Here is a 24,840-nt window from a genome sequence, read left to right as displayed (position 1 = left end):
TAAGTGTTTATTCCTTATTTATAAAGAAAGCTGTTGTTGGACTTTAAATATGTGTAAAAAAAAAAAAAGAAGACTTCTAAATATACACGCGTCTGTATTTGGCTGCAGGAGTTCATACAAACACATAGAGGAGCTCCACTTTCCTTCATTACCTCTTTTTCATGTGAGAATACTGGACCAATAAAACTATGGATGATGCATATCATCTCAAAACGTCTTTAGATTCAGCAAATATATATAAGAAACAAGTATTTTATTTCACGGTTAAAATCTTTGCACACCGGTGTCATTCCTTAACAAAAAGAATAATCATTCATTGATGTAAATTAAAGCTATGAAAAGCTTGATTTTTGTTTTGTTTTGTCATGACACCTTTAAGACATCAATCCTCCTCCACTCTCCGAACATCAGAGTCTTTTTGTCTTTAGTCTCCTCACTCGGAGCTGCAGAGACTTAAATTAGCTACGTACAAAAAAAAAAAAAAATTTCAGCTGTTCAGCACCTGTTTGACTTTTCAGCCGTTCAACGCGACCCGGTTTCCACCGCTGTTAACTATTCAATTAAGCATTTCAACGTCACGATTTCAGGAGGTTTCCAAGATGAAGAACAACCAACAACCACCAGAGTTTAGATCTAAAATAAACTGAGACACCTTAAAAGCACACAATTACACAAGTCTGGATTTATTGTAAATAAAATAGAAGTTTTGTCATCTCGCTGGCCTGAAGACTTTTAAACCCTTTTTCTTTTTTTTCTTTTCAAAACCCATAAAGTTTGAAAGAGTGTGAAACTGAATCCTGAACAAGTGTTCTGGTAAAAAGAGCAAAAATAAAACACAAAGGTGGAGCAGTAAAAATAACACCACCGCACATTCAACTTGAAGAAACTCTTCAATCAGAGCGAGGGAACAGATTAGTTAGTAAATACAGTTAATTTGATCTAAACATTCACAAATTAATTGGCTTGATTTTCTTCATTTGATGCCCCCGAACCCCCACCCCTCCCCCCCACCCCACCCGACCCCTCCACCCCACCCACCCCAAACCTACACACAGTCCCTCTTGTAGCTTTTATGAAAAAGACGCCGAATAGTCCAGAAGCTACTGCGGCCCTCACTTCCAGGAGCCGGACTTGCCTTTGGCCCCGCGGGACGTCTTGGACGCTTTGGAGCCCCTCTGGTGGTCGCTGACTCGGTTTCGGAGCACGTAGATGTCGTACTTCTGCCTCTTGAGCTTCTCGGCCAGCTCGAACTTCTCGGCGTGCAGCTGGTGGAGCCACTGCCAGAGGTCGTGCGCCTTCTCCGCCAGCTTCTCCTGGTTCAGGTGGTCGATGTTCAGCGGCTTCTTGCGCTCCGTCAGCGCCTTCTTCTTCTCCTCGCGGGCGGTCAGCTTCTTGCCCTTCTTCTGCTCGGCCTTCTGCAGGTAGCCGCCGAACGACGCGTTGGAGAAGATCTTCTTCTTCTTGGCGTCCTCCTCGGCGCGCAGCTTGGCCGCCTCGCCCTCGCGCCTCGCCCGCTCCTCGGCCAGCCGCGCTTGCCGCTCGCGCTCCTCCTCGGCGCGGACGCGCTGCTGCTCGGCCCGGTCGGAGCGCCGGCGCTCGATGCGGTTGCGCAGCGCGATCAGCTCCTCCTCCTCCTTCTGCCGGCCGGTGAAGTGCACCTCGATCAGGGTCTGCAGGTCGTTGAAATCCTTCTCCACCCTCTTGCGGTGGAGGTCGTCGAAGTCCACCTTCTCGCCGTCGGGGAGCTTCGGAGGAGCGATGTTCGGCACGTAGATCGTCTTGTGCCGGCGCTTGGACTCCTCTTCCTCTTCCTTTTTCTCTTCTTTCTCATCCCTCTTCTCCTCTTCTTCGATCACATCCTCCTCTTCCTCCTCCTCCTCCTCCTCCTCATAATATTCCTCCACGGTTTCCTCGGTGTCTGACATGGCGGTACCTCGGAGGCTTGCCGGCGGGATGAGAGACGACTGTGGAGTCGTGGACGAGGAGGAACGAGGGGGTTTTTAAGGCTCTGCCTTCGACCATGTGACCGAACGCTGACCACGGTCTCCAGGGTGGGGGTCAGCGGCAGGGCGGATTTTGGGACAGATGGAATAGTCTATTTTCTCCTTCAACAAGTCTTGTCAGTCACACACACACACACACACACACACACACACACACACACACACACACACACACACACACACACACACACACACACACACACACGTATCCCCTCCAGACCCCCCCTTGCTGTCCACCCTGACCCTGCAGGGCTCCTCATTCCTTTGTAAGGACAAGAGGAGAGACTATTTCAGATACACAACAGATGCACACACGCGCACACACACACACACACACACACACACACACACACACACACACACACACACACACACACACACACACACACACACACACACACTTGTGCTTTCCAGTCCCACCAGTCAACAAGTAACACCCGGACTTTTAAAGAGCTGCTGGCGCTGATGCGAGGAAGAAATGTGGCAGTAAATTAAAGGGCGATTAAAGACAAATGTACCACAACTCCCCGACAAGTCAGGAAATGAATCGCTGTGATCGAGGAGCGAAACTTTCCCCCCCGGAGACGTTAAAAAAAACCGAGTCATATTTGCATTAAACCGTCGTTATATTTCCACTCATCTCGTTTCATTTGGATTTCCGTCTCACATAAACGGCGCTCGCTGTCTTTCACACGGTCCTGAACCCGCCGTGAGGAAGTTTCATCGTTTAACTTGTGAGAAGACGTGAACGGTTCAAATCTTCTGGTTTTCTCTCGCACACGCAGATCAACTTTGACACACACGCGGATGATTGCAAACTTTTCTCTGTATTTCCTTCACGTGGCATAAAGTGGTGATTATTGTATGCATTTTAACCTGGGCTCATTTTGTAATTAAAAAAAGCAGAAACTTTTAATGTGCACTACGAGGCAAATTTTTTTAATTTCGTAAACAACCCAAATAATGTCGCCCCCCCCCCCCTTCCGCCCTCCCCCCCAAAATATGTTATGACATGTCTGCCGCTGGTACGGATCGTAATCCCGCTTAAAAACTTCCAGTAACAAAGCTCACCGAAATCTCTCTCGGTACGTCAGAGCCGGTGGGAGGGGGTGAGGAGGGGTGAGGAGGGGTGAGGAGGGAGGGGCGGGGGGGGTTAATGAAGGGAAACTACAGCTGTCACAAAACCAGCCATTACTTTAAATACCCCGGAACATCAACAAAACTAGAAATGTTATTTTAAGGAAAGACAAAGAACAGATGTCGTTTTAATTGCGCCGTCGACCGCGTCGATATCAGCTCGTCGTCGCGAGCCGTTTTATTTTGTAAACCGTGTTTGCACTTCCGATATTTCAACGCTTGAAGAGAAAGGCCGAGGCCACGGAGGACCTTCAAGCGAGTGACGATGACGCGCAGGATGAGCTCTCCGCCGCTCCGCCTCGTCTCCGCTTTGGAATGTAATTAAAACATTCTTGCAATCGGAGACTTTCTGCTTTCAGCCCCGAGTGGATTAAAAGCGCAACCGCTCCCACCGCGCGGCAGCGTTTTAAACGCGGGCGTCGAGCGCTCACGAGTCTTCCGAGTTCTCGGTGGGAAAAGGACAAACGCAGTTGTTGGCGGATGATGCCGCTGACGGGGCGAGACGGGTGCTCCGCCGGCGTCCCGAGGACCCCAATTAACTCGCGCCTCCTTAGGAGTGAAGCTCCGCCGCGCGCGTGTGTCCTCGATAACACGTTATTATCTCCGGGGAGGGGGGAGGGGGGGGAGGAGGCGCAGGAGGAGGGGATTACATTTTCCGACTTATAATAAATCTTCTGGGTGAAGACGGGCTAATTGCGGCCCCGAGAGGGCCCGTGAAACAAACCTTAGCGCCGATGAGAATGCCCGTCTCGTCCCAGCGTGGACTCAGCGCCACTAAAAACCTGTGCCTGTGCACAACATGAGGACGGCAGGTGGTTCCAGTACAATCGAGGGACAACTGTGTCTATCGGCACAGAAAGGCACCAAATGACCACCGGCTATGAATAGCCGCAGCCTCCGCTGTTTAAACACAGAACAAACGGAGTGAAACTAAATCCAAGTGGGCCTGAGGCAACTGACACGCAAGCGCTGCAAATCTTTTTGAGTTATCGTTAGGATAGTTTCTACGTAAAGAAATGTCAGATTTCCACGTTGTTTTTCTACTTTCTGAGGTTTGACTCTTTTAATGACGTCATCTCGTGGCGTCCCCTTTTTTGTCTGCTGTGGTTTAAAGGCACACGGGGGGGCGGGGGCGGGGGGAATTAGCGCCACCAACTGTTTAAACTGTTGTTTAAAGTTCAAAAATGGTCAAATTTGCAGTAGAAACATGGAGTTCAAAGGAGCTATTGATGTGTTATATTGTTATATGTATTCAATGTCAATAAATGTTTCGTTTTCTTCATTAGGTGCGTTACTAATAGCGAGGCTTCAACTGCAATAGTGGCATAAAATTAACAGGAAAAAAATAATCATTTATTGTTAATATTTATATGACAATTAATCATCAATAGAAATGTCATGATCGTGACAGCCGTAAAATATAACTGGTTTATGGTCAAAACAAAGTTTTGAAAGTTTAAGAAAAGTCAGTGCAGTTCAAGGAGAGAAGTTAGTGATGCCCTGGATTAACAGTGACCTCTGGTGGTCAATACTGCGCAGTAGAGATAAGTGTGTCCAAAAGGAGACTCTTCTGTAGGAGTGCTTAATATGACCCTAAAAAACAGTATCAAAATATTTCAAGATATTTCTGCAATAACAATATTCTTGACAATATAAAAAAAGTACCGCAAAATATGTTAAAAGTAAAAAAAATGTATATACATATTTAAATTATACCAACATTGTCGTGAAAGATCAAATGCGTCACACCGCCAGTGGAAAGGTCTCTTTAAAGTCAATATTATCAGGCTGAGAGTTCTCCATGCAGATGAAGGTAGTGTGTGTTTTTTTTTTTTTTTATACCTGTAGTGTTTTTAGTACAAAAGTTCAGGTCAAATAAAGTACGACTGATTTCACATTTACATTTTCAGTCTTTCAGCTTTTTGTTATATCCTGAGCATGCAGAGGAGGGTATTAGCAATATATCTTAATATGAGTATACAAAAATGAATAAAGATAATCCCCATTTGCTCACCGATCACAGCACATTTCAGCTGAAGTCCGACGGCAGCGGCCACGTGCGAGAAGTTGCAGATGTGTCCTGGACGGCTCTTCTTCTTCCTTTCCAAGAGCTGAAAAAGAAAAACATTTAGACTTTAAACAGTTGTGATGATTCGGTTTCATTGTGTTGACATTAAAACGTGTGTTTTGTTGTGACATTGACTTTACTAACACAATGTTAAAGGGACCTACAAGCCCCAGGTGGTAAAAATAATAACTGCAAATTAAAACAAATATATATTTTCATTACGTTTTCAGGTTTTTTTGGAACATAAAAAAAAAAAAAAAAATTATAATAATGTGCAGCCAACCCAATTAGAAACAAAGATGGCTGCCCGGAGAGAGAGAGAGAAAAAAATACGGTCACAATTTGGAAAACAGGTTAATATTTTTGCTGTCCGTTCAGTAGTGGGAAAAATAATTCATCCCGACGGTTAGAAAAGTCTTTGAAGATTCTGGAAATACCATTACAGCAACTAAACATGGCTTGTAAACATCACCTTACCTTGCCAAAGTTTGAAGCAGCGTCCGTAAATGGTGCTGTGGGCGGGGCTTTGAGCACCCGCCCTCCCACCAGCTGCAGACAGTCACGTAACGCGCACGTGTCGTGCTCCTCGACTCCGCCCACCGGCTCCGCCCACTTGTTGTGAAAGCGGAGCAGCTGGTGTCTGAGGAGCGGAGTCCTGCAGCAGCGAGGGGAGAAACTGGTAAAAAAAAAAAAAACACAAACCGCCTTATTGTTCGTTTTATCTAAACAACTCGGTGCTCTAACTGAGTCTACAGTGGAATTATATCTGTCTTTTTTTTTTTTTAGCTCAGTTGACGCTCCACAATACATGTATAACATGTACTGTGCAGCCGGGACACTGTGTTCCCTCTGTTTGTACTTTTTTTTTTTAACTCAAACATGACACTCCCATGCAACATATTACATATTTATTTAGCCTGCATGTATTCATAAATAATAAATTAATTTCATCATAAAGTATATAGACTTTGTCTGTGTAGTGATTTCAAACCCTAGAGTTGGATCTCTTCCACGTGTCACAAGACGAGTCTGAGAGGTTATGAAATCATCAGCAGAAGAAAAGCATAAGTTATATCACACAATGTATTTTTTTTCTGACTTTTTATCTAGCGGGACATCGGAAATAAAAAAAAAAAAAATTCACTGGTAGTAGCTTCTGAAAGGGAAATAACTGATGGTTTTCTCGTATTATTGATGGTAAATTAAGTATTTATGTGTTTTGGACTGTTTGTTGCAGGAAAAAAGTTATGTGAACATGTCAGCAAAGACAAGGAAGCTGTGATTTGGCATTTTTGTTTTATGATATTCTATGGAGCACAAGTTGTGTTTTGCCAACTGCCAGTTTGGGAGGTCACAGTAGCAGCGACACGCCCAAATTGTCGTGAATGAGAGCTGTAATGTGTCGTAAAAGGAGGTTGCGCGCACTGTAAATAACATTTCTAGGCTCACACTCGGACACTTGCTGCAAAAGCCACCACCGTTCACGAGTTCACCGTTCCTACGCTTTGCTCTGCACACAGATCCTCCGTCATGATCCGCGTCACCACTGCCTCCTTGTGCACCTACTACCAGAGGATGAGGCTGCTGCTCCCTCCCTCCGCCTCCGCCTCCTCCTCCGCCTGCACGGGGACCTCTCCCGGCAAAAGACTGGAAAACCAGCGCACGGTGGACTCCCTCTACGAACTGTCGGTGGACGTGAGAAAGGTGCGCAAGTGCAAGAGCTGGGTTCTGTCCGAGAGCTCCGCGTACGTGTCGGAAACCGCCGGCCTGCTGAGGGACATGGGGGCGGACGCGACGGCGATCGCCAGCATCCTGGAGACCCACCCCGAGGCCGTCCTGTGCCGGCCGGAGGACGTGGCCGCCCAGCGAGACCTCTGGGCGTCCGTGTGTCCCGACAGGCGGGAGTTGATGAGCATCGTCGAGAAGTTCCCCGCCTCTTTTTTTACATTAGCTCACCACAGCAACCAGAGGGCCAACATCCTGTACCTCCAAAGCCTTCGCCTCAACAAGAGGATCATCAGCAAGCTGATGGCCAGCGCCCCGCAGAGCTTCGGTCGGCCGGTGGAGCGCAACCAGCACGTCATCCACACGCTGCGCGAGACCTACCTGGACCTGGGCGGAGACGAGGGGAACCTGCGCATCTGGCTGCAGAAGCTGCTCAGCCAGAACCCGTACGTCCTGCTGCGGCCGGCCGAGGCCTGGAGGGACAGCCTGGCCTTCCTCAGGGAGCAGGGCTTCACCACGGAGGAGCTCCTCGGCCTGGTCTGCAGCCTCAGAGCCTCCATCGTGGAGCTGAAGCCCGAGGCCACGCGCCACGCGCTGGCCTACGTCCAGGCGGCTCTGGCCTGCTCCGAGGTCGAACTCAAACAGACGGTGATCCGCTGCCCGGCCGTCCTGTACTACTCCCTGTCCACCCTGGTGGGCCGGTTCCAGGGGCTGATGGACGTCGGCGTGAGCGTGGAGCAGGTGAAGGAGTCTCCCAACGTCCTGGAGCTCACCACGCAGATGGTGCTCTACCGTATCCAGAAGCTGGCCTCCTACGGATACGACGTGCGCTCCGGCACGCTGGACGTTGTCGTGGGAACCAAGAAGGACTTTGAGATGAGCTGCGCCAAGCTGCACCTCGGGCAGCAGCGGCCGCTCTCCAACCCCGTCGCTCCTCTCCGATCCGCAGAGGAGTGACCGCTGCAAATATATTTAAATGGTTGGGTGACAAGTTTTCTGAATGTTATTTGAGGCTGCACGGAAAAGTGAGGCAGTTCACATGTCCACCTGTTGCCTTCATCGTGGTCTTCTTTGACGCTGATACTGTGTTTTCAAATCTTACTTATGAAATAGAAGTACTGTATTTTAAGACCGATATATCGAGCAATATGCTGCCCTACGTGGAAACGGAACAATAAGCCAAGGAATATTCTGCCAAGCTTTTAAGATGTATAGAAACGGCCCTCTTAATGTTGAGATTCACTTCTGCAACTAACAGAACTGATTGTGGCAACGTGGACGCGACAGATGAGCAATAAAGATCAAGTCATACTTTAATGTTTTTAGATTTTTTTTTTTTTTTGATCGAGTGTCAAAAGGCTTGCTCTTCAGTTATGCCCAAACTCGACAATCTACGTTAAATTTAAATCCATTTCGGAGTTTAAAATCTAAAATTGAACTGTTTTCAACACCAAAGAATAGACTTGAGAACCTGTTGTTATATTTAAGTTTTTAATTAAACACTGAGAAGGAACAAGAAGCAGAAGTGAAGCAGTTCTCTCCAGTGGTACATTTATTGGGGGATTATACAAGGGGAGGGGGGAGGAGTGGGAGAGGGAGGGAGGGAGGGAGGGAGGGAGGGGGGACCATGATATGAAGGCTCTGTATTCCTCTCACCTTCCCTCCATAACCAGGGCAATAACACGATAGTAAATGTCAAGAGGACGTCGCCTCCACAGCGGTGAGTAATATAAAAAACAGTCCATTAGTAGAGATAGAGAAAGGAAATGATCCAAACACTGGTGTGGAGATATATATATATATAAATATATATACACATATATACACTGGATGGCTCCTCGAGGAGGAACTCGGGAATGAATGATGTTAGCAGATACAAGTTGTTTTTTTTCACATTGTTTTTTTGTGGACGTGTGTCTCTGTGTGCTTTTTGCTTTCATTGAACAAAAAAACAGAACGATTCCATCCGCGATGATTTTCTCATATCAAAAATATATCGATGGTTCTATGGCTACACAAAGAGAGGAAAAACACACACAATATCCAAATATGTACAAGTTGCATGTGAGTTGCAGTTAGCAAATTTCATTATATACACAAAGGTTTTTTTTGTTTATTTTTCTTCTTCTTCTTCTTTGTCCCGGTAATATTTAGATGAGCACAGTGTAACAGCCGCTCTGGAACCGGGCGGCGCGGTCCACAGTTAGTGTTGCAGTCCGATTCACCGGAGGCGTGTGAGGTGTGTGTGTGTGTGTGTGTGTGTGTGTGTGTGTGTGTGTGTGTGTGTGTGTGTGTGTGTGTGTGTGTGTGTGTGTGTGTGTGTGTGTGTGTGTGTGTGTGTGTGTGTGTGTTCCTGCAACTTTCAAGTCTTGGCGTCCGTTTTTGTATTTTTTGTTCGGGACGTTTACACAACGTGACTTGACGGCGAGTCTGCAGAAGAAAAAAAACACACCTGCACGGAGAGAAAAACAAAAAAACAAAAAAATTCAGATTATAAATGCATTCAACAGTTTTAATGATAAAGCCACAGTACAGACAAACATGTAAAAGGGAAATATATGAACTTTACGTTTCAGTGGACACAAAAGATTCAGCCTTTTTTTTTTTTCCTCTCGGGGTATCTGCTCATATTGATTACTGAGAAGACACCACTGCTCTACTTTTACCCCCCCGAATTTAAAATCCAAGCTCCAGTTTTAACTATCAGATATTAATTTCATTTTAAATCAGGCTGCATCAATGAGTTCAAGATTTATTTTCTAAGAGAAACAAGAATGAGAAAACATTCACAAGAACACAAGGATCCTAAAAATAAAAAAAAATAAAAAAAAAAACATCTGATTAAAGAGCTATAAAATATCCAAAGAGATCGTGAGACTGTAGTTTGAGCTCAGCGGATGTTTCCCGTGATTCGTGTTTGCTGCGTACCTCTTCAGTGGCTCTGCCTCAGGACTTTAGAGCCTCTGCCGTTCCCAGAGTCCTCGCTTTGCCGTTTGCCGCTGGTCTGAGTGTTGAGGTGGTGTTCGGGCCCTGAGCGGGAGGACACAAAAATAAAACAGCAGAGTTTAGAAAGCTGCTCTGAAAAATACGGTTTTGTACACAAAACAAAGAATAATGATACTAAATCTTTTTTTTTTTTTTTCATCTTCAACCACATAAATAAAGATTTCATCACGCAAATATCAACAGACGTCGTAAACTGGTTCACCTTTCTGGATGTGCTGGGCGCCTTGAGGGTAACGCATCATGCTGGTACCGGCTGTGTAACCTGGAACATCAACAAAAGGGAAGGATTAGCACAGAAGCAACAGGGGGGGGGGGGGGGATTTGCATGATGCAGCATAAATGCTTGACCGCTGGGTCGGTCCTCACCCTGCTGGTGTGTGCCGATGCTGCTCTGTGGCTCCCCCTGCAGGTACATCATGACTCCACTTTGCCAGTCTCCCTGGGAGTGAACCAGCATGGGATAGGCTGAGGAAAAAGAAAAGAAGAAGAAAAAAAAAAACCAGCTTCAGTTAGCTTTTGCCGCGGACGCGGCGTCTGACGTGCGGACGGGAGGAGGCGGCGCCCCCGCTTACCGGACGGAGCCGCGGCGTCGTGCGAAGCCTCGACGGGGAAGCCCATCGCGTCGGAGGACGTCTCGCCGCTTCCGACGCCGTTACCGTTGGAGATGGAGGGAACCGTAGCCAGCAGACCTGCGGATACAGAGAAACAGACCGTCAGCTGCTCTGATGAAGTCAAATACAGATAAATCCACATCAAATCAATCCGTTTTCTCTCAGTGGTTTGTCCCTTCTGGGCTACTGTAAAAGACCCGCTCCACATGTAGATGTGAAGGGTTCATTCGAAGCACACGGTTCTTAAGTCTCAGATGTTTATGTTGTGACTGTATTTGGATGAAAACTGATGTTGATTTAGTAAAAGAATGTTAATAATTAATGCACAAAAAAAAAGGAAACCGATTTCGGTCGATCGTCGTTTATCTGACGAGCCTCCTCGATAATATTAATGGAGGTGTCGGAGTGCGCCGGGCGCTCACCGAGGCCTCGGTAGCAGGAGAGCTGCTGGTAGATCTGTTTCATCCGCTCGATGTTGAGGCGGCTGGCCTCCGCGTGGTGCACCATGGGCTTCGGGTAGTGCACTCCGATGACGCACTTGGCCGCCTTCTGCACGGCCTCCGGGGCGTTCCAGGGGTCGTAGATGTACTTGGCCGGAAACCCCCTCAGAACGGGCAGGTAGCGCCTGAGCGACGGGGAGAAGAGGTTCAGATTGCGGGCGGCGATCGCTTCAACATTTCTCCCCTGGTTCGAACGCGCGCGGTTTGGTGCAGACGTGAACCCACCGTATGTAGTCTCCGTTGGGGTCCGTGCGTCGGCCGAAGCCCACGGGACAGTAGCAGTGGAAGAACTGCTGGAAGAAGGAGCTGCAGGAGAGCCACATCCAGCTGCCGGCGTTCACGCTCCAGTCCGCGTCCAGCAGCAGCTCCTCGAACACCTGCGCACGGACGAACAATCCTCGCGTTATTTTATTTATTTATTTTTTACCCCGCAGGTTCGGTTAAAGTCTCGTTACCGTCGGTGTTTGAATGTGAAAGAAAAAAAAGAAAAAGAAAAAAAATGGATTAAAATTGGTAGAATTATGGGCGGAATTAGGATTTTAGATTTACGCCATTTATTTTAACTACCTACACATTTTGTAAACAAACTGCTTAAATTAGGTTTTGATGAGAAATACTGACAACATTTCCAAGTTTTAGCTTCACTTTTACGAGGATCTGTTGCTTTAAATTCATTATTTTGGTGGCTGGACAAAACCAGCTGTTTGAGGATATCAAATTTAATGTCACTGTTTTCGGACATTTTACAAACGAACCGTCTATCAAAGTCCTTTTCTGCTTACGAACTGCAGTGAAACTTGTTTCTGCCGAAGGCATGAAAACAACTTTCGGACGCAAGAAAACCATCAAATCTCGGTGGGAACCCAAAACGCTAAGAAACAAAATCAAGCTTCATAAAATCAGTAAAACAGAAGTCCGATCAAATACAAAGCGCTTCGATATCAGCAATGAAAAGGCATAACGACAACTGGGTTTTCGCCCCGACGGTCTACCTTCATGCCCTCCTCCCAGCTGATCCACAGGTCTCCCCGGGTCAGGAAACAGGCCACGGCGTGTCGGGCCAGGTGGTGGATCCAGCCCTCCTGCCGCAGCTGGGTCATGATGGCGTCGATCCAGGGGAAGCCGGTCCGGCCCTCCGCCCACTTGGCCAGCGCCTCGGGGTTGCGGTCCCACGGGATCTGCACACAGATGGGGTTGCTCTCCATCTTGTCGAAGCAGGGGTTGTTGGTGGCCGCCGTGTAGAAGAACTCGCGCCACAGCAGCTGACCGTAGAGGGAGAGCGGAGGGGAGCTGTTCTTCTTCACCTGGCGGGGGGCGGGACGGGAGGAGGGGAGGGGGGGGGGAAGACGCATGTTCCAGTCACATCAGCCAATAATCCTCTCTACACAGGAAAGACAACAGGACGTCACACCTACTGATGCTTTGGAGGCAAAACTTTACATCCGACTACGTTTCAGTACGAGTGATCGGAATAAAAAAGAAGAAGAAGAAGAAGAAGAAAAAAAAAAAGAAGGAAAATAGTCTCTTGGACATTTTTCCTCTGAAGAACTTTATATTTCTTGAATGTAAATATTTCCGCGGCCGTCCACCAAATACCAAATCATAACTCAAGAGGGAGGCGGCGCCGCGCCAGATAATCCATCTCGTTCCAGAATAAATTGGGAACCATTACATGGTGGGATAAACAACCAGTAAATCACATCTGCACACGGGGCACACTAAAGCACGCGGAAGGAGACAAATCAGCTTTTATGTCTTTTGTCTTTATAGCAAATGAAAAATAAAATGAACGTAGAATAAATGTGAGAATATGATCTTTTTTTTTTTTTTTTAAAAACAGTGTCGATGAATCGTGTTGGCAGTTTTCCAAACTGCGATTTATGGATCATAAACTACTTTATCGGCTGAAAATGTTTCTATTATCCCGACGGTGAACTACTTCTCGCCCCGGAAGCCTTTTTCTCTCGTAAAATTGAATAAAAAGCCGAATTACTTCCGTCACGGCAGAAATCTCACACGTGCCTTTTGTTCAGGTTCGTCTTCAGCTGACTCGCTCGCGCTCTCCCGACCGGCTCGTGAAAGGGATCAGAATTAGTTCCTCTGGCAGCCATCTTTTCTTTCTTTTTTTTCTCAGACTATCTTTAACCTCCTAATCACAACATCGGGACACGCTGCCAGTAAACCCGACTAAAATAAACTGGGATAAATGAACGCTTTGGATTTAAGCTACAAATAACCCCGAAGCCCTAAATCAGTGAGAGCCAGCACACCCCACGCAGATTTGTGAAAAGCCCGTACGCTCTCGGTCTCTCTCTGTCTTCTCTGTCTCTGTGTCCCCGTGTCTCTCACACACGCTTTTACCTTCCTGTAGAGGTCGGTGAGCTTGAAGTAGAAGAGGCGGCAGGAGAGGCAGCCGAAGCGCAGGTACGGGCTGAGGCCCGTCGGGCTGGCGAGCAGCGAGTTGGCGTTCATTCTGGGACGCTCGAAGTTGGCCACCCACGCCTGACGGGAGCACAAACGGTCAAAACATTTGACGGTGACAATTCGGCATCTGAGAAATTCCACCCGAACATAGCCGTAAAATCCACTTTAAACGACGGCCGTATAAATGTTTGACTTGAAAGACACTTCTCGGCCGGATTCGATCCGACCCGACTGACCTTCCTCTCCAGATGCCGCTCCAGTCGCGTGAGGGCTTCGGTCTCGCCCCCCGGCCACACGGCCGAGGACAGACCCTCGGTATCAAAACCTGCGGGGGTCGCAAAAAGAAGCGCGCATTAAAAGTTAAGCTCGCAGTTTTAGTATCTGAACTGTTCAAACGGTCGTCGCTGAACTCACCCAGTTCCTCCAGGGACGGGACCCCGAACTTGTCGTCGTGGTCGTCGGACAGCGGCGTGGTGCACTTGCCCATGACCTCGGGCGTGATGGACTCGGCGGGGACCTCCACCGCATCCATGCGACTGATGAGGGTCTGGAACCGCTTGTAGGTGAGCGGGGACTGACCGCCGTTCAGCTCTATGATCCTGCGGAGAAGGAACGCGACGTACAGGTCGGACGTTTGTTTTTGTTTGTTGTTTTGTTGTTTTTGGTGGACGGCGGCGGAAAGAGCGGCGACGTGAACTCACCTGTCCAGGTCGTAGAGCGTGTGGGAGATGCGAACCGTCACCTCCACTCCGGCCTCGGAAGCCAGCTTCTTAATCGCCGCATCTCGCTCTTTGCCGAAGGGCTCGGAGTCGTACTCGTAAGAGAGACGAGTGATCTTCCATTCCTGCGGGAAACGGGCGATAAAATTAAAAAAAATAAAAGTTAACGAATATTACGGACTTCACGTGAAATGATTCTGCAGCTGCGTCCGGATGGAGACGTCACCTTGAACAGTCTGGGAAAGACATCGGTGGGTTGTCCTCGAATCACAAACAGACGAGAGTTGAGCTTGCGGAGGCTCGAGTCCAAGTCCTCCAGACTCTGCAGTAAGAACCTGCGCAAAACACACACGGTTCACATGTCAGAATATTATTAATAGATGTCGCTGTGAAAAGAAGCGATCTGAGGCGAGCAGCGCTGAGTCATCGGAAACGTCTGACCAGAGCGAATGACGCGGAGACGAACGGAAAAACACCGAAGGAGGACGGCTTCTGCTGAACGCGTCGCTGTCGCTTCAGGGAAGAACTGACATCCTGGACAACTGTCAAATATTTTAAGGAAAAAAAAAAAAAAAAAAAGATGCCGATCTTTTAAAGTCAACATCGTTCTGCAGAGCGAAGCGCAAACATTCAAATTTTGGGGACGAGAGGAAAAGAGACGCTCGAATCTTAAAGACGGGCCTGAGCTAATCCTTCAGGCTGAAACGAACTAACAGAAGGAAAACGTGACCGGCGGAAACATTTCATTTCACCTTTTCCTCCCATTTCTCTGATATCGTTTTCAACTGTACTTCTGTTCATTTTTTTTTCTTTCTCAGCGCAAGAAATCCTGTAAACACCAGAAAAAAATGGGTGGTGCTCGCAGTTTGCACCCCTTCACTCGACTACATGACGAGTTCAGCAGAGCAGAGGAGACTGTAATGATAGTTATTATCCTCCCGGCATAATTCATTGGTGGGTCACAGATCTGAGGGGGCGTCCACAAACACACACACACACACACACACACACACACACACACACACACACACACACACACACACGTCTCAACAGACAATCATTCACGTGGCTGTTACATCAAAATATTAATATTTTCAAATGCTAATATTTCACATGTGAGAATATATCAGTGTCGGTGTATAGTTGGTGCATTGTGACTTTAAAACACATTGCAGAAAACTATTATTAAAATAAATTAGAATTTGTTGCAATTGTGTTTTTCTTTTAACAATAATTACATACAATTGTGAAAATCCCAGTGAAGTTCACCGTTTCAACGCGCGGGTGCTTTGCCCTCCCGACCCGCGAAGCCAACCTCCGACCATCTGACTCCACTCCACGACAAAAGCAGTGAGCTTGAGCTTAAACTTACTCAAACGCAAAGCTTCACTGCGCCGCGCAAAAAGAAACGTGCCCGCTTTTCATTATTTTTCCTACTTTTTTTTTTTTTTTTTTTTTTTTTAATAAACAACTCTTTTGTGGAGCGACCGCACACTAATGACTAATTACATGAAAATGGAGATGAGATGTTGGGATGAGCTCAGCAGAGATAGTCGGGGTCTCGCCTGCAGGAGCGGGAGAGCGAAAAGGAGGTCAAAAAAAGAGGAGAGGGGACGGTCGCTCTATCCCACTAACACACTGACCTACTTCGGTCCTGCCTGACGATGTCGAGGGGGGCGGGTGGGGGTGGGCGGGTGGGGGGGGGGGGGCGCTATTGTTATTGCGTCATCTCGCATCGATCCGCCTCGTTCACTGAGGATCACCGCTCAGATCTCAACGAGAAGAGCGCACGAATGCGTCAGCATTTTTGGAAACGGAAGCTTTCAGTCATACTTGTACTTGTACAAGGAATTAAATTGGGTTGTTGGTTTTTTTTTTGCAAAAAGAAATTGACTGTATGGAGATTTTTTTGTTTTTTTGTTTTTTGTAAAAGCAACAGCAGGGAGCAGGAAAGCAAAGAAATAACCTCAATTACTTTAATATATGTGTGTTTTACCAGGGAGGTCTCTTGACCGATTTTAATCCTCTCATTATGTCTTTATTTCTGTACAAAAAGGAGTTTAATCAATGTACATGTCTGATATGTGCATAAAATTGTTACATAACCGTGGAAGCGTAACATGGATGCTCATTACAGGCGTGCTAAATCTGCCGATCAAGCAAGTTTCCACACAGTCTGGGGAACGAGGAATGCCAACTATTTGCTTTTAAAACAACAACAACAAAAAACCTTCCAAGAAACACCTGATAACTGACGTGTGACATCCTAAATGTTGTTCAGACTGCAGAAAGTGTTTTGCAGCTCCATGTCCATCAGGTGTTTTAATATCGCCATACACACCGACCTGCATTTAATATCCCACAACCAGAGTGCCAATCTGCGGTCTGTGCTTGTAATGAGTTGTGGGAAAACTTCATATGAAAGCGTATGGGAGCTGCAGATGTGTAAATAAACACTTTTATAAACAACAATTGTACCTCACGAATGCCACTCAAGACAATAATCCCAGTCTCTCAGACCTCCACACCAAATCAGTTTACCAATCTGAGATCTTACTCGCCTTTCTGAGAGGGTGGGGGGGGGGTAATGTTATAAATGACGTGTGATGTCAACGGCCATTACTCATTTTGACCCATTTAATTGATATAATTAGTGTTTCATCTGCTCTTGATGTTTCGTTTAATGGTGATTACGGGGTAAAGATGACCGTTTTATGCACTTTTAGATCGGGATGGAGAGCAGGGGTGCAAAGCACTTAGATTAGGAGAGCACATTATACGCACGTGATTTTATATCTCCACATTGATATCAACGATTGCTCATCGTTTCCAATCCTTCTGTTTATTTCTAATATTTTGGATTTATTATGACACAATCATTTCACAGTTTCAATATGACACTTAAAGTCTGGTGGAATTGAATTATTGAATCTATGGCTACAACTCGTGATTATTTTCATTATAAATTAACCTGTCGATGATTTTCTCAAGTAATCGATAAACTCTTCGGCCTTTAAAATGTCAAAAAAAAAGGGAGAAAACTGTCAACCAACTGTTTACAACCAAAAGATATTTAGTTTGTTGCCAAGTAACCAGACATAATTCACATTAAAGAAGCTGTCATCAGAGTTTTCAGTATATCTTCCATTAACAAATCACTCAAAATGTTTAATATATTATCAAACTAGTTGGTAGTCATTAATTCATGGATTAATTAAGTTATTTTTGGTATCAGTTACTCTATAAATCATCTTCTTAATTGATCATTTTGTCTGTAGAATATAAGAAAATTGTCAAAAAAATAGCAGTACAGGCTCAAGATGGTATCTTCAAAGGGCTTATTTCAAGTGTCCAGCAAAGACATTCACTAAGACATCATACAAGACCCCACAAATCATCATTTAAGAAGCTGCAATCTGAAAATAATTGTCTTTTTTTTTTTTTTTTTTTTGCTTGAAAAGTTACAGATTATGACCAAAATTGTAAATCTGACAATAAACTAATAACTAATAATTGATTTGTTAATAAACAGACGTGATTTGCAACAAACATGTGAAACATGCTGAAATGTGTGTTTGTTTTTTGTTTTGTTTTTTTTAAAGTCAAGTGCACGCAACTTGATTGCAAATAAATAAAGTTACGTCTCAGGTGCTCCTCACTAATTGCATGTGTGTCCGCACGTGCTTGAGACGCTCGCGTTCTGCTCACCTCCACCTGTTGATCCCGACGTTGGAGGATCCCGCGAACCAGGGGTCGAGGATGTACACGCAGCGGACGGTATCCGCTCCCAGCAGAGATTCCTTGAGGGACGGGTTGTCGTGGAGCCGCAAGCCCTTCCTGAACCAGTGGACCGTATTAATGACCATTACTCGACTGGACGAGTCCCTTTTTTTTAATCCTTTTGGAGTGATATCAAGTCTTTCTGGTGCTCGCTTGAGTTTTATTCCGACTCAGACAGGGTTTAAAAAAAAAAAAAAAATTAAAAAAAAAAAGTCCAACAAAAATAACAAGGAATCCAAACGTATGAAGAGAAGTCCTTGTATGCTAAATTCGCATACAACTCTTTTGTTGAATGAAGTCCGACTCGTTAATTAACCTTGCTCTAACAGAACCTTTTCCATAATGTCGAAAATTTTCCAAACCTTTGACTGCTGAACCATTTGGGCACGAGACCGGCGCGCGCGCGCGCTCCCCGGCAACGTGACAACAAACCCGGCGGGCTTTAGGACGCGTCCCGCTGAGGCGCCGCAAGCCTGGTTTGTTGTGTAACTTGTTTTTCTGAATGATAAAAAAAATAAAATATGCACGTATAATGAACACCTGTGCACTCTAGAGGCAGATTTAAGTCCAACTGAATAACAGAGTGACTAACTGGCTCGTAAATTAAAAAGCTGGACCGGCTGCTCCCCGCCGCCAATATCGGGAAAGCTGGTTATGTAAATAAAATGTCTAACAGCGATGCTGTCAAATCCGACGTCCTAATGTCGCCTAGAATATACTTAGCTGCTGCAGGAATTTGTCGGTTCCGTTGCGAGTCGTCTCTCAAACCGCGGAGCAGATGTTTCCAGTATGTATCCTCCGCGTCTACGAACAGCTGCTCAACCTTCTCGCCGCACCTACAAACCGTGACTCCGCCCACCAGAAGACGTAAAGGGCAGCCCCCCCCCCCCCCCCTGAGCTGTGTGATTGGTCCGAGTCATTGTGGACGTGGTCACGTTTCTGCAGCGTGCTTGAGATAGACAGTCAGCGTGTACAGTGAACTGATTTGTGGTTTTTAATGACCGAGTTATGACCACGTATCGCAGACTGATCAGCTGCGGCATGTTGTGTAGGTTAACTAGGGAACATCTGGCAATAATTATCTGACAAAGCACGAGGTCGTTTTCTAGCTTTCTGCAAGTTTTAAATGCAGCTGATAATTTATAAATAAATAAATAAACGCTAAAGTTATACTGAGAACATACTGTAGTCAAAATGGGAACCTTTACCCAACAGAAGTTTCAAACAGCCAGCGCGCATTTGCGTGTTCACTATGAAAGAACCCGGATCAGCACATGAAGTCTGGCATGAGCGGACGATACTCCTGCGTCACCGGCATGTTAGTGTGTGTGTGTGTGTGTGTGTGTGTAGGTCTGTAGTAGTACGATAGGTGACGCACTTGATAAAACATGGCTTTTTCACCCTCCATACTTTAACATTTGTTGTCAAAATTGATCCCAACTTGCAGGCATAGATCAGTTGGAAAATGTTATATTTGCACTTTATGCTGTTTAAGCAGCATTAAAGTGCAAATCTCAAAAAGTCTGAGCTGAGTCTGTTTAAAGACTCAGCTCAGACTTTTTCTGTTTGCCTCTGACAAAAAAAAAAAATCATATCGAGAAAAAGAAAGAAATGCGTCACAATACTCTTACATAAAATGGCTTGTAATTATGCAAGATAGAAAATGTTGTCTTGGCCAGTTGTAGTACCTTATATTGTCCACTAAGAGGGAGTGTAACATCGTGCCGCTCACGTCCTCCTTTGCCTGATTGACAATCTACATACAAACAGGATAATGAGAAGTTCTCACATGATGCTGCCCTTTTTTTCTTTTACTCTTCCCATACTGTCATAAAGGCTATCTCATATATAGCTCTATATATAAAATCATATATAAGCTAATTTGCTTGTATTATTATTATTACATGTACAGTCAAATTTGAGAAATATCAATTTATTTTTAACTACAGGCAATTCAGACCAAATTAGAGCATACACAATATTAAAACAATAAAGGGGTTTTACAGCCTAATGTATAGACATAACACAGTATAAGGCACAAAGCAAGGGGAAAATATAAAAGCACACGATTGAATAAATTACCAAACAACAAACGTGACTGTACAGCCTGACTGAGGAAACATGTTTACATTATACTATTTCTTCTGCTGGCTAAAAAGCTAATATTCTATCATCTTGCAGGGGAAAAGAAAATCATGATAATTTTGCTGTTACCAGGCAACCAAAGCTTAATAAGAGAGGACAAGCTCCGGAGCAAGCGCGGTGCACGTAGAGACGCAGCTGACAGCTGCCCACCTCCACCACGCTCACCTGAGTTAGTCAGCAAGATCTGCTGCATTGCATCAAGAGCCTGTGGCAGACTGCACGGGGAAGAACCCGGTTACCGTCACAGACTGGAGGAAGAGATGTGCTAATGGTGGCTTCAGCCTACAGAAAAAAAAAAAAAAAAACTATTTCTATAATGTGTATTTAAAGACTGCTTTATGCAAATAACATTGTTATGATAAGATATTAAAAAAAAGGTACTGTTTTTCTTGATGGAATTCATGTAAAAATGTATATTCTCGTCACATTTCTCTGTCATCAGCTGCAGCGTCACAATATTTGCTGACAGCTAAATAATTCAGCATTCACTCAACCCACATTGGTCCTTATCTGTAATTATCTTACAGCATTCAGGGGCCCACTATGTTTCTGCGGAGGCTCGTGACAAAGTGAAATACTTTAAAAAAATAAAAAAATTATAACACGTGTTGGTAGTGTTATTGTGTAGCATTTGCCAGCCCCACAATGACAGGAGAACACTGGCATGATTTGTTTTTACACATTTCCCTGTCAATCATTTCTCCCTCACCCCACATGCCCTGAAATTTCCAGTGTAGTAAAAACATTTTTTTTTTTTTTTTTTTTTCCAGTTCTGGTATGAGCGATGCAGTGTCATGCTAAGAAAATATGAAAAGGGCCTCCGGCATGGCAGGCAGCGTGGACAGATGGTTGGTCCAGCTAAGACGTACAAGGAGCAGCCCCGGCAGAATGGATGAATCATCATTCCACCAACTGTTCCTCTCAGCACGTCCTCACAATTCTGCTCGCTCTCTCTTTGTTTTCATGGCCCGGCAAAAAGAAATGTTGTATTATGGAGAGTGGATGGTTCAATAACACTGTGATAAAGTGGTGCTAAACCTTAAAATAAGGGCGGTGTTATCCGTGTTATCGCTGGATGTGAGAAATATCTGTGATCGGAGAAAGCTCTGGGCGATGTACTCTGAACAGTTAAATATTTATAAGGATCAGGCATTAAGGATTGTGGTGTTCCTCGTGAAAACGACTTCTGCTGCAGACTTACTTTCACTTCTCACGAACTTTGGTGGAAAACTTGCCAAAAACACCCCCCCCCCCTCCAAAAAAAAAAAAACCAACCACAACAACAGCTTGTCACTGCAGGACTCGGTGAATTTCATCTATTTGAAAGACAATATAATACGGAGGGTAAGGAAGAGGTCAAAGTTCAGACAGGGGTCAGTAGGAACCCTAACAATAAACTATATTTATACAGCACTTTGTAAAACAAAGTAAGTGCTTTACATGGTTTTACCAGACCATGGCAGTTATGAGGTGAATAAAATCAGGCAAATAATACATATACAAAAACAAAGGACAAAAGTAATAATAAAACAGGTGCATCCTTGAAAATAACAAAATACGATTATAAAAAGATATGTTTTAAGAAGTGATTTAAAAGGTGTCAAAAAAGACAAAAACTTAGAACCTGTCAGTCAGAGGCTGATTGGCAGGAGTGGCTGCAGGTGTGCCGATTGAGGAATTGGCAGCAGGTGGGGTGGGCGTGGCAGAGAGGAGACTGGACACAGAGAGAGGGAGGCTGGGGACCTCTGGTGGGTGGAGGGAGTCCTAACGGGGAACAGACTGTGAATAAAATTCATCTATTTTCAATTAAAACGCTCAGAAAGCTGCTTTTTCAGACAGGTGCAACATTTAATTACCCACTAGAACTGCTATGGTTATAACCAGGGATATAGGAACACCATGAAAGGAGAGAAAACAAGTGCATGACCTCTAGTTAGCTGGAAAAAAACCAAACATTTGATCGACAAGAAAATTTCCCCTCCTCAACGTTTATCCCCCTCGTCAGTGAGTTTCATCAACAACAACAACAAACAAACCAAAAAAAAAAGGTTGTTTTTAATGCAGCTCTTATGTTGGGCACTCTCCATATTTCTGCATGATATTGTAAAGCATTTTCACCATGTGTTCTCTCGGTGGGAATCCTCCTCTTGTCCTGACTCTGGCGTGACACGACACTGCAGCTGTGACCACGACGCTGCAGCGACGCCACTCCAAATAACAGATGGGTTTAGAGCAGCAGCTTACGTTTCGTATATCTCCATTTGCACCGGTATGTTCCACCAGCACAGGTATCCTCTGCTGAGAGACCAGCAGGTAGTTTGTCTCTGTCAGTCACAGCTGATGGATGATGCTGATTGGCTCGTTTCAGCCCGCGGGGTCTCCGGGCTCCTCCTCTCCGCCACGGTCCTGCCCGGCGCTGCGCACACTGTTGCAGTGAGCGCGGAGGGTTCGTGCGCTCTCGGGTTACGCTGATGAAGTTGTGGACAGGAGAAGAGCGAAGACGTTCAGCCACTTCGAGGAGGACAAAAGTAGATGCTCACTTCTGTCGTTCCACTGTTCAAACTGCGGGGGATATACTGAAATCACCGGACGAGCGACGGAGGGAAAAGGGCACCAAAAGACGAGTTTGTGGCATTTAATTGAGAGACCAAGCATACCCAACAGTATGCGGTGCAGTTATGGCAGGCAAGGGTAAGACAGTAGTGAGGACGCTGGAGGATTTAACGCTTGATTCTGGTTATGGTGGAGCCGCGGACTCGGTCAGGTCGTCCAGCGTGTCGCTGTGCTGCTCCGACACGCATCAGTCCTTCTCGCATGGGGGCAACTGCTGGCATCTGACCGAATCCATGCACAGCAGACAGAACAGTTTGGACACAGTCAACACCGTCCTGGCGGAGGACACGGAGATACTGGAGTGGTCGGGTCAGTGCGCCAAGCTGCCCGAGCTGGAGGACGTGCCATGGAGCCTCGGCGAGGTGGAGGGCGCACTGAGGAAAGACGAGGAGCTGATGGTGGGCGACCCGCCTCCGGAGGTGCTGGCACGACTCTCGGCGCTCATCAGCCGCGCGCTGGTCAGGGTGGCCCGGGAGGCGCAGCGGCTCGGCCTGCGCTACGCCAAGTGCACCAAGTACGAGATCCAGAGCGCCATCAAGGTGGTGCTATCGTGGACCATCTCCGTCAACTGCATCGCGGCGGCTCTGAGCGCCCTGTCCCTCTACAACATGAGCACCGGGGACAAGTTCAGCCGGGGCAAGTCGGCGCGCTGCGGGCTGGTCTTCTCCGTGGGGAAGTTCTTCAGGTGGATGGTGGATAGTCGGGTGGCTCTCAGGATCCACGAGCACGCTGCCATATACCTCACTGCCTGCATGGAGAGCCTGTTCAGAGAGGTGTTCAGCCGCGTCCTGCGCAGCGCGCTGGTGGAGAGGGACAACGGGGTCCCCAAGTTTACGCTGGAGTCACTGGAGCAAGCCATCAGCAACGACTCGGAGATCTGGGGGCTGCTGCAGCCCTCCCAACACCTCATATGCGGCAAGAATTCAAGTGGTAAGCAAAAAAAAAAAAAATAAAGAAATTCTTGACATGCAGTGCTTATTTATTGTAATATGATTGTCACCTTTGTGGTTTCTGTGCATGCTGGGGGCTTCTGGTGTCATGATAAAGTCAAATCATACTCGGTTTTCTCTCTGAAACAAGGAAAGCAGCACTTCCTGAATTGCTTCAGGAAATCTCTAGAAACAAGTGGCTGTATCTTTAACACAAGGCAGAGTGGTGACTCAACTGGGAGGATGAGGCTTGATCTGGGAAAACTCAATTCTCTTTTCCAAATCAAACACACACACACACACACACACACACACACACACACACACACACACACACACACACACACACACACACACACACACACACACACACACACACACACACACAGCAGGCTATATCTTCCTTGCAACTTCTGTTCATGTTTTGTTTTGAGGACAACAAAGCTGTATGGATGGACAGTCGTTGATCACCAGCAAGGTGTAGCCCGCTTGGAGAAGTAACATGACTATAAACTGTGTAATTATAGTGATGGAATAACCGCTGCTTATATATTGCTGTGGGATTCCAGCCCCAAAACAAAAGGACTTGACAGTTTCTTGAATATTTATCACCCTGAGCTCAGACCTCCAGGCCCCACCTCTGAAACAGGAACTGCCTGTATCTCAGTTATCAAAGTAGCAGCAGCAAGTGTCAGAACAGGTATTTATGGTTTGGAAGAAAAAAAACAGATCAAACAAGCTCCCAACTTCTCTTTCTTTGAAGCTATTGTGTTGTCATGCTGACGCGAGAGCTGTGACCGTTAATGAGTGTTTGTGACAGAGTTTTGGGAGGCGCGTGTGCATTGTGATGTGTGCCGCCCTGATTTTTTTGTACTTATTTATATTTTTTTGCACAAGCAGGTTTTGTTTTTATAGTGTGCTTTGGCCTTGTTGGTAATGCTACTGTCTCACTGCAGAAGGTGTAACCTGTCAAGTGTGGGCCTGGTCCCCCCTCAGCCCCGAATGAGTTGGCTGAAAGCTACAAACTAGAAGGGGCTTGAAATGATCCAAACTTGGACCACGTGATGTTGAATCATATTGCAACTCTGTCGCTGGTTGTTGCAGCGCGATTTGCAAGTATTATGAATTTTTTTGCACACGTATCTTGTGGATGATTGGTCTGTAATAGCAGCAGAAAAGA

The 24,840-nt window shown here is 46.0% G+C and overlaps 5 protein-coding genes across 7 annotated transcripts in view; 3 read left to right on the top strand and 2 right to left on the bottom strand.

Moving 5' to 3' along the window:
- syt10 (synaptotagmin X) overlaps positions 1–14,779 on the top strand; it is a 37,684-nt gene extending 22,905 nt beyond the window's left edge. Inside the window, exon 8 of the transcript XR_011310986.1 lies at positions 14,753–14,779. The gene's annotated coding sequence lies outside the window, so the exon portion shown is untranslated. The remainder of the gene's footprint in view (positions 1–14,752) is intronic.
- Positions 1,063–1,943, bottom strand: tnnt2c (troponin T2c, cardiac). Its single transcript, XM_069700198.1, has one exon. The coding sequence runs from the start codon at positions 1,923–1,925 to the stop codon at positions 1,113–1,115; it is 813 nt and encodes a 270-aa protein (XP_069556299.1). The 5' UTR covers positions 1,926–1,943; the 3' UTR covers positions 1,063–1,112.
- On the top strand, positions 5,834–8,457 carry LOC138621998 (transcription termination factor 2, mitochondrial-like). The gene is made up of 2 exons (XM_069700441.1): positions 5,834–5,887; positions 6,729–8,457. Exon 2 carries the CDS (start codon positions 6,739–6,741, stop codon positions 7,888–7,890), a length of 1,152 nt encoding a protein of 383 aa, XP_069556542.1. The 5' UTR covers positions 5,834–5,887; positions 6,729–6,738; the 3' UTR covers positions 7,891–8,457.
- LOC138621996 (cryptochrome-1-like) lies at positions 9,823–18,180 on the bottom strand. Its single transcript, XM_069700438.1, has 13 exons — positions 17,902–18,180; positions 14,420–14,528; positions 14,176–14,318; positions 13,889–14,073; positions 13,711–13,799; positions 13,412–13,552; positions 12,043–12,354; positions 11,276–11,427; positions 10,973–11,175; positions 10,512–10,628; positions 10,306–10,404; positions 10,142–10,201; positions 9,823–9,963 (listed from the first exon to the last, which is right to left on the bottom strand). The coding sequence occupies exons 1-13, from the start codon at positions 18,057–18,059 to the stop codon at positions 9,866–9,868; spliced, it is 1,866 nt and encodes a 621-aa protein (XP_069556539.1). The 5' UTR covers positions 18,060–18,180; the 3' UTR covers positions 9,823–9,865.
- Positions 18,181–22,448: 4,268 nt separating this feature from the next.
- Positions 22,449–24,840, top strand: part of LOC138621995 (ankyrin repeat and BTB/POZ domain-containing protein 3-A) — a 160,608-nt gene continuing 158,216 nt past the window's right edge. The window contains exon 1 of one of the 3 annotated variants that reach the window (XM_069700435.1): positions 22,449–23,661. In XM_069700435.1, coding sequence (XP_069556536.1) covers positions 22,797–23,661 — 865 coding nt within the window. In that variant the 5' untranslated portion in view covers positions 22,449–22,796. The remainder of the gene's footprint in view (positions 23,662–24,840) is intronic. The other 2 variants (XM_069700437.1, XM_069700436.1) reach the window with 2 other exon arrangements.

Source organism: Brachyistius frenatus, unplaced genomic scaffold (assembly GCF_029030835.1).
Source record: "Brachyistius frenatus isolate BFR_SWC_R1_liver_20210118 unplaced genomic scaffold, ASM2903083v1 Contig_33, whole genome shotgun sequence".
Taxonomy (NCBI): domain Eukaryota; kingdom Metazoa; phylum Chordata; class Actinopteri; family Embiotocidae; genus Brachyistius; species Brachyistius frenatus.
This window is presented reverse-complemented; position numbering and strand designations above follow the sequence as displayed.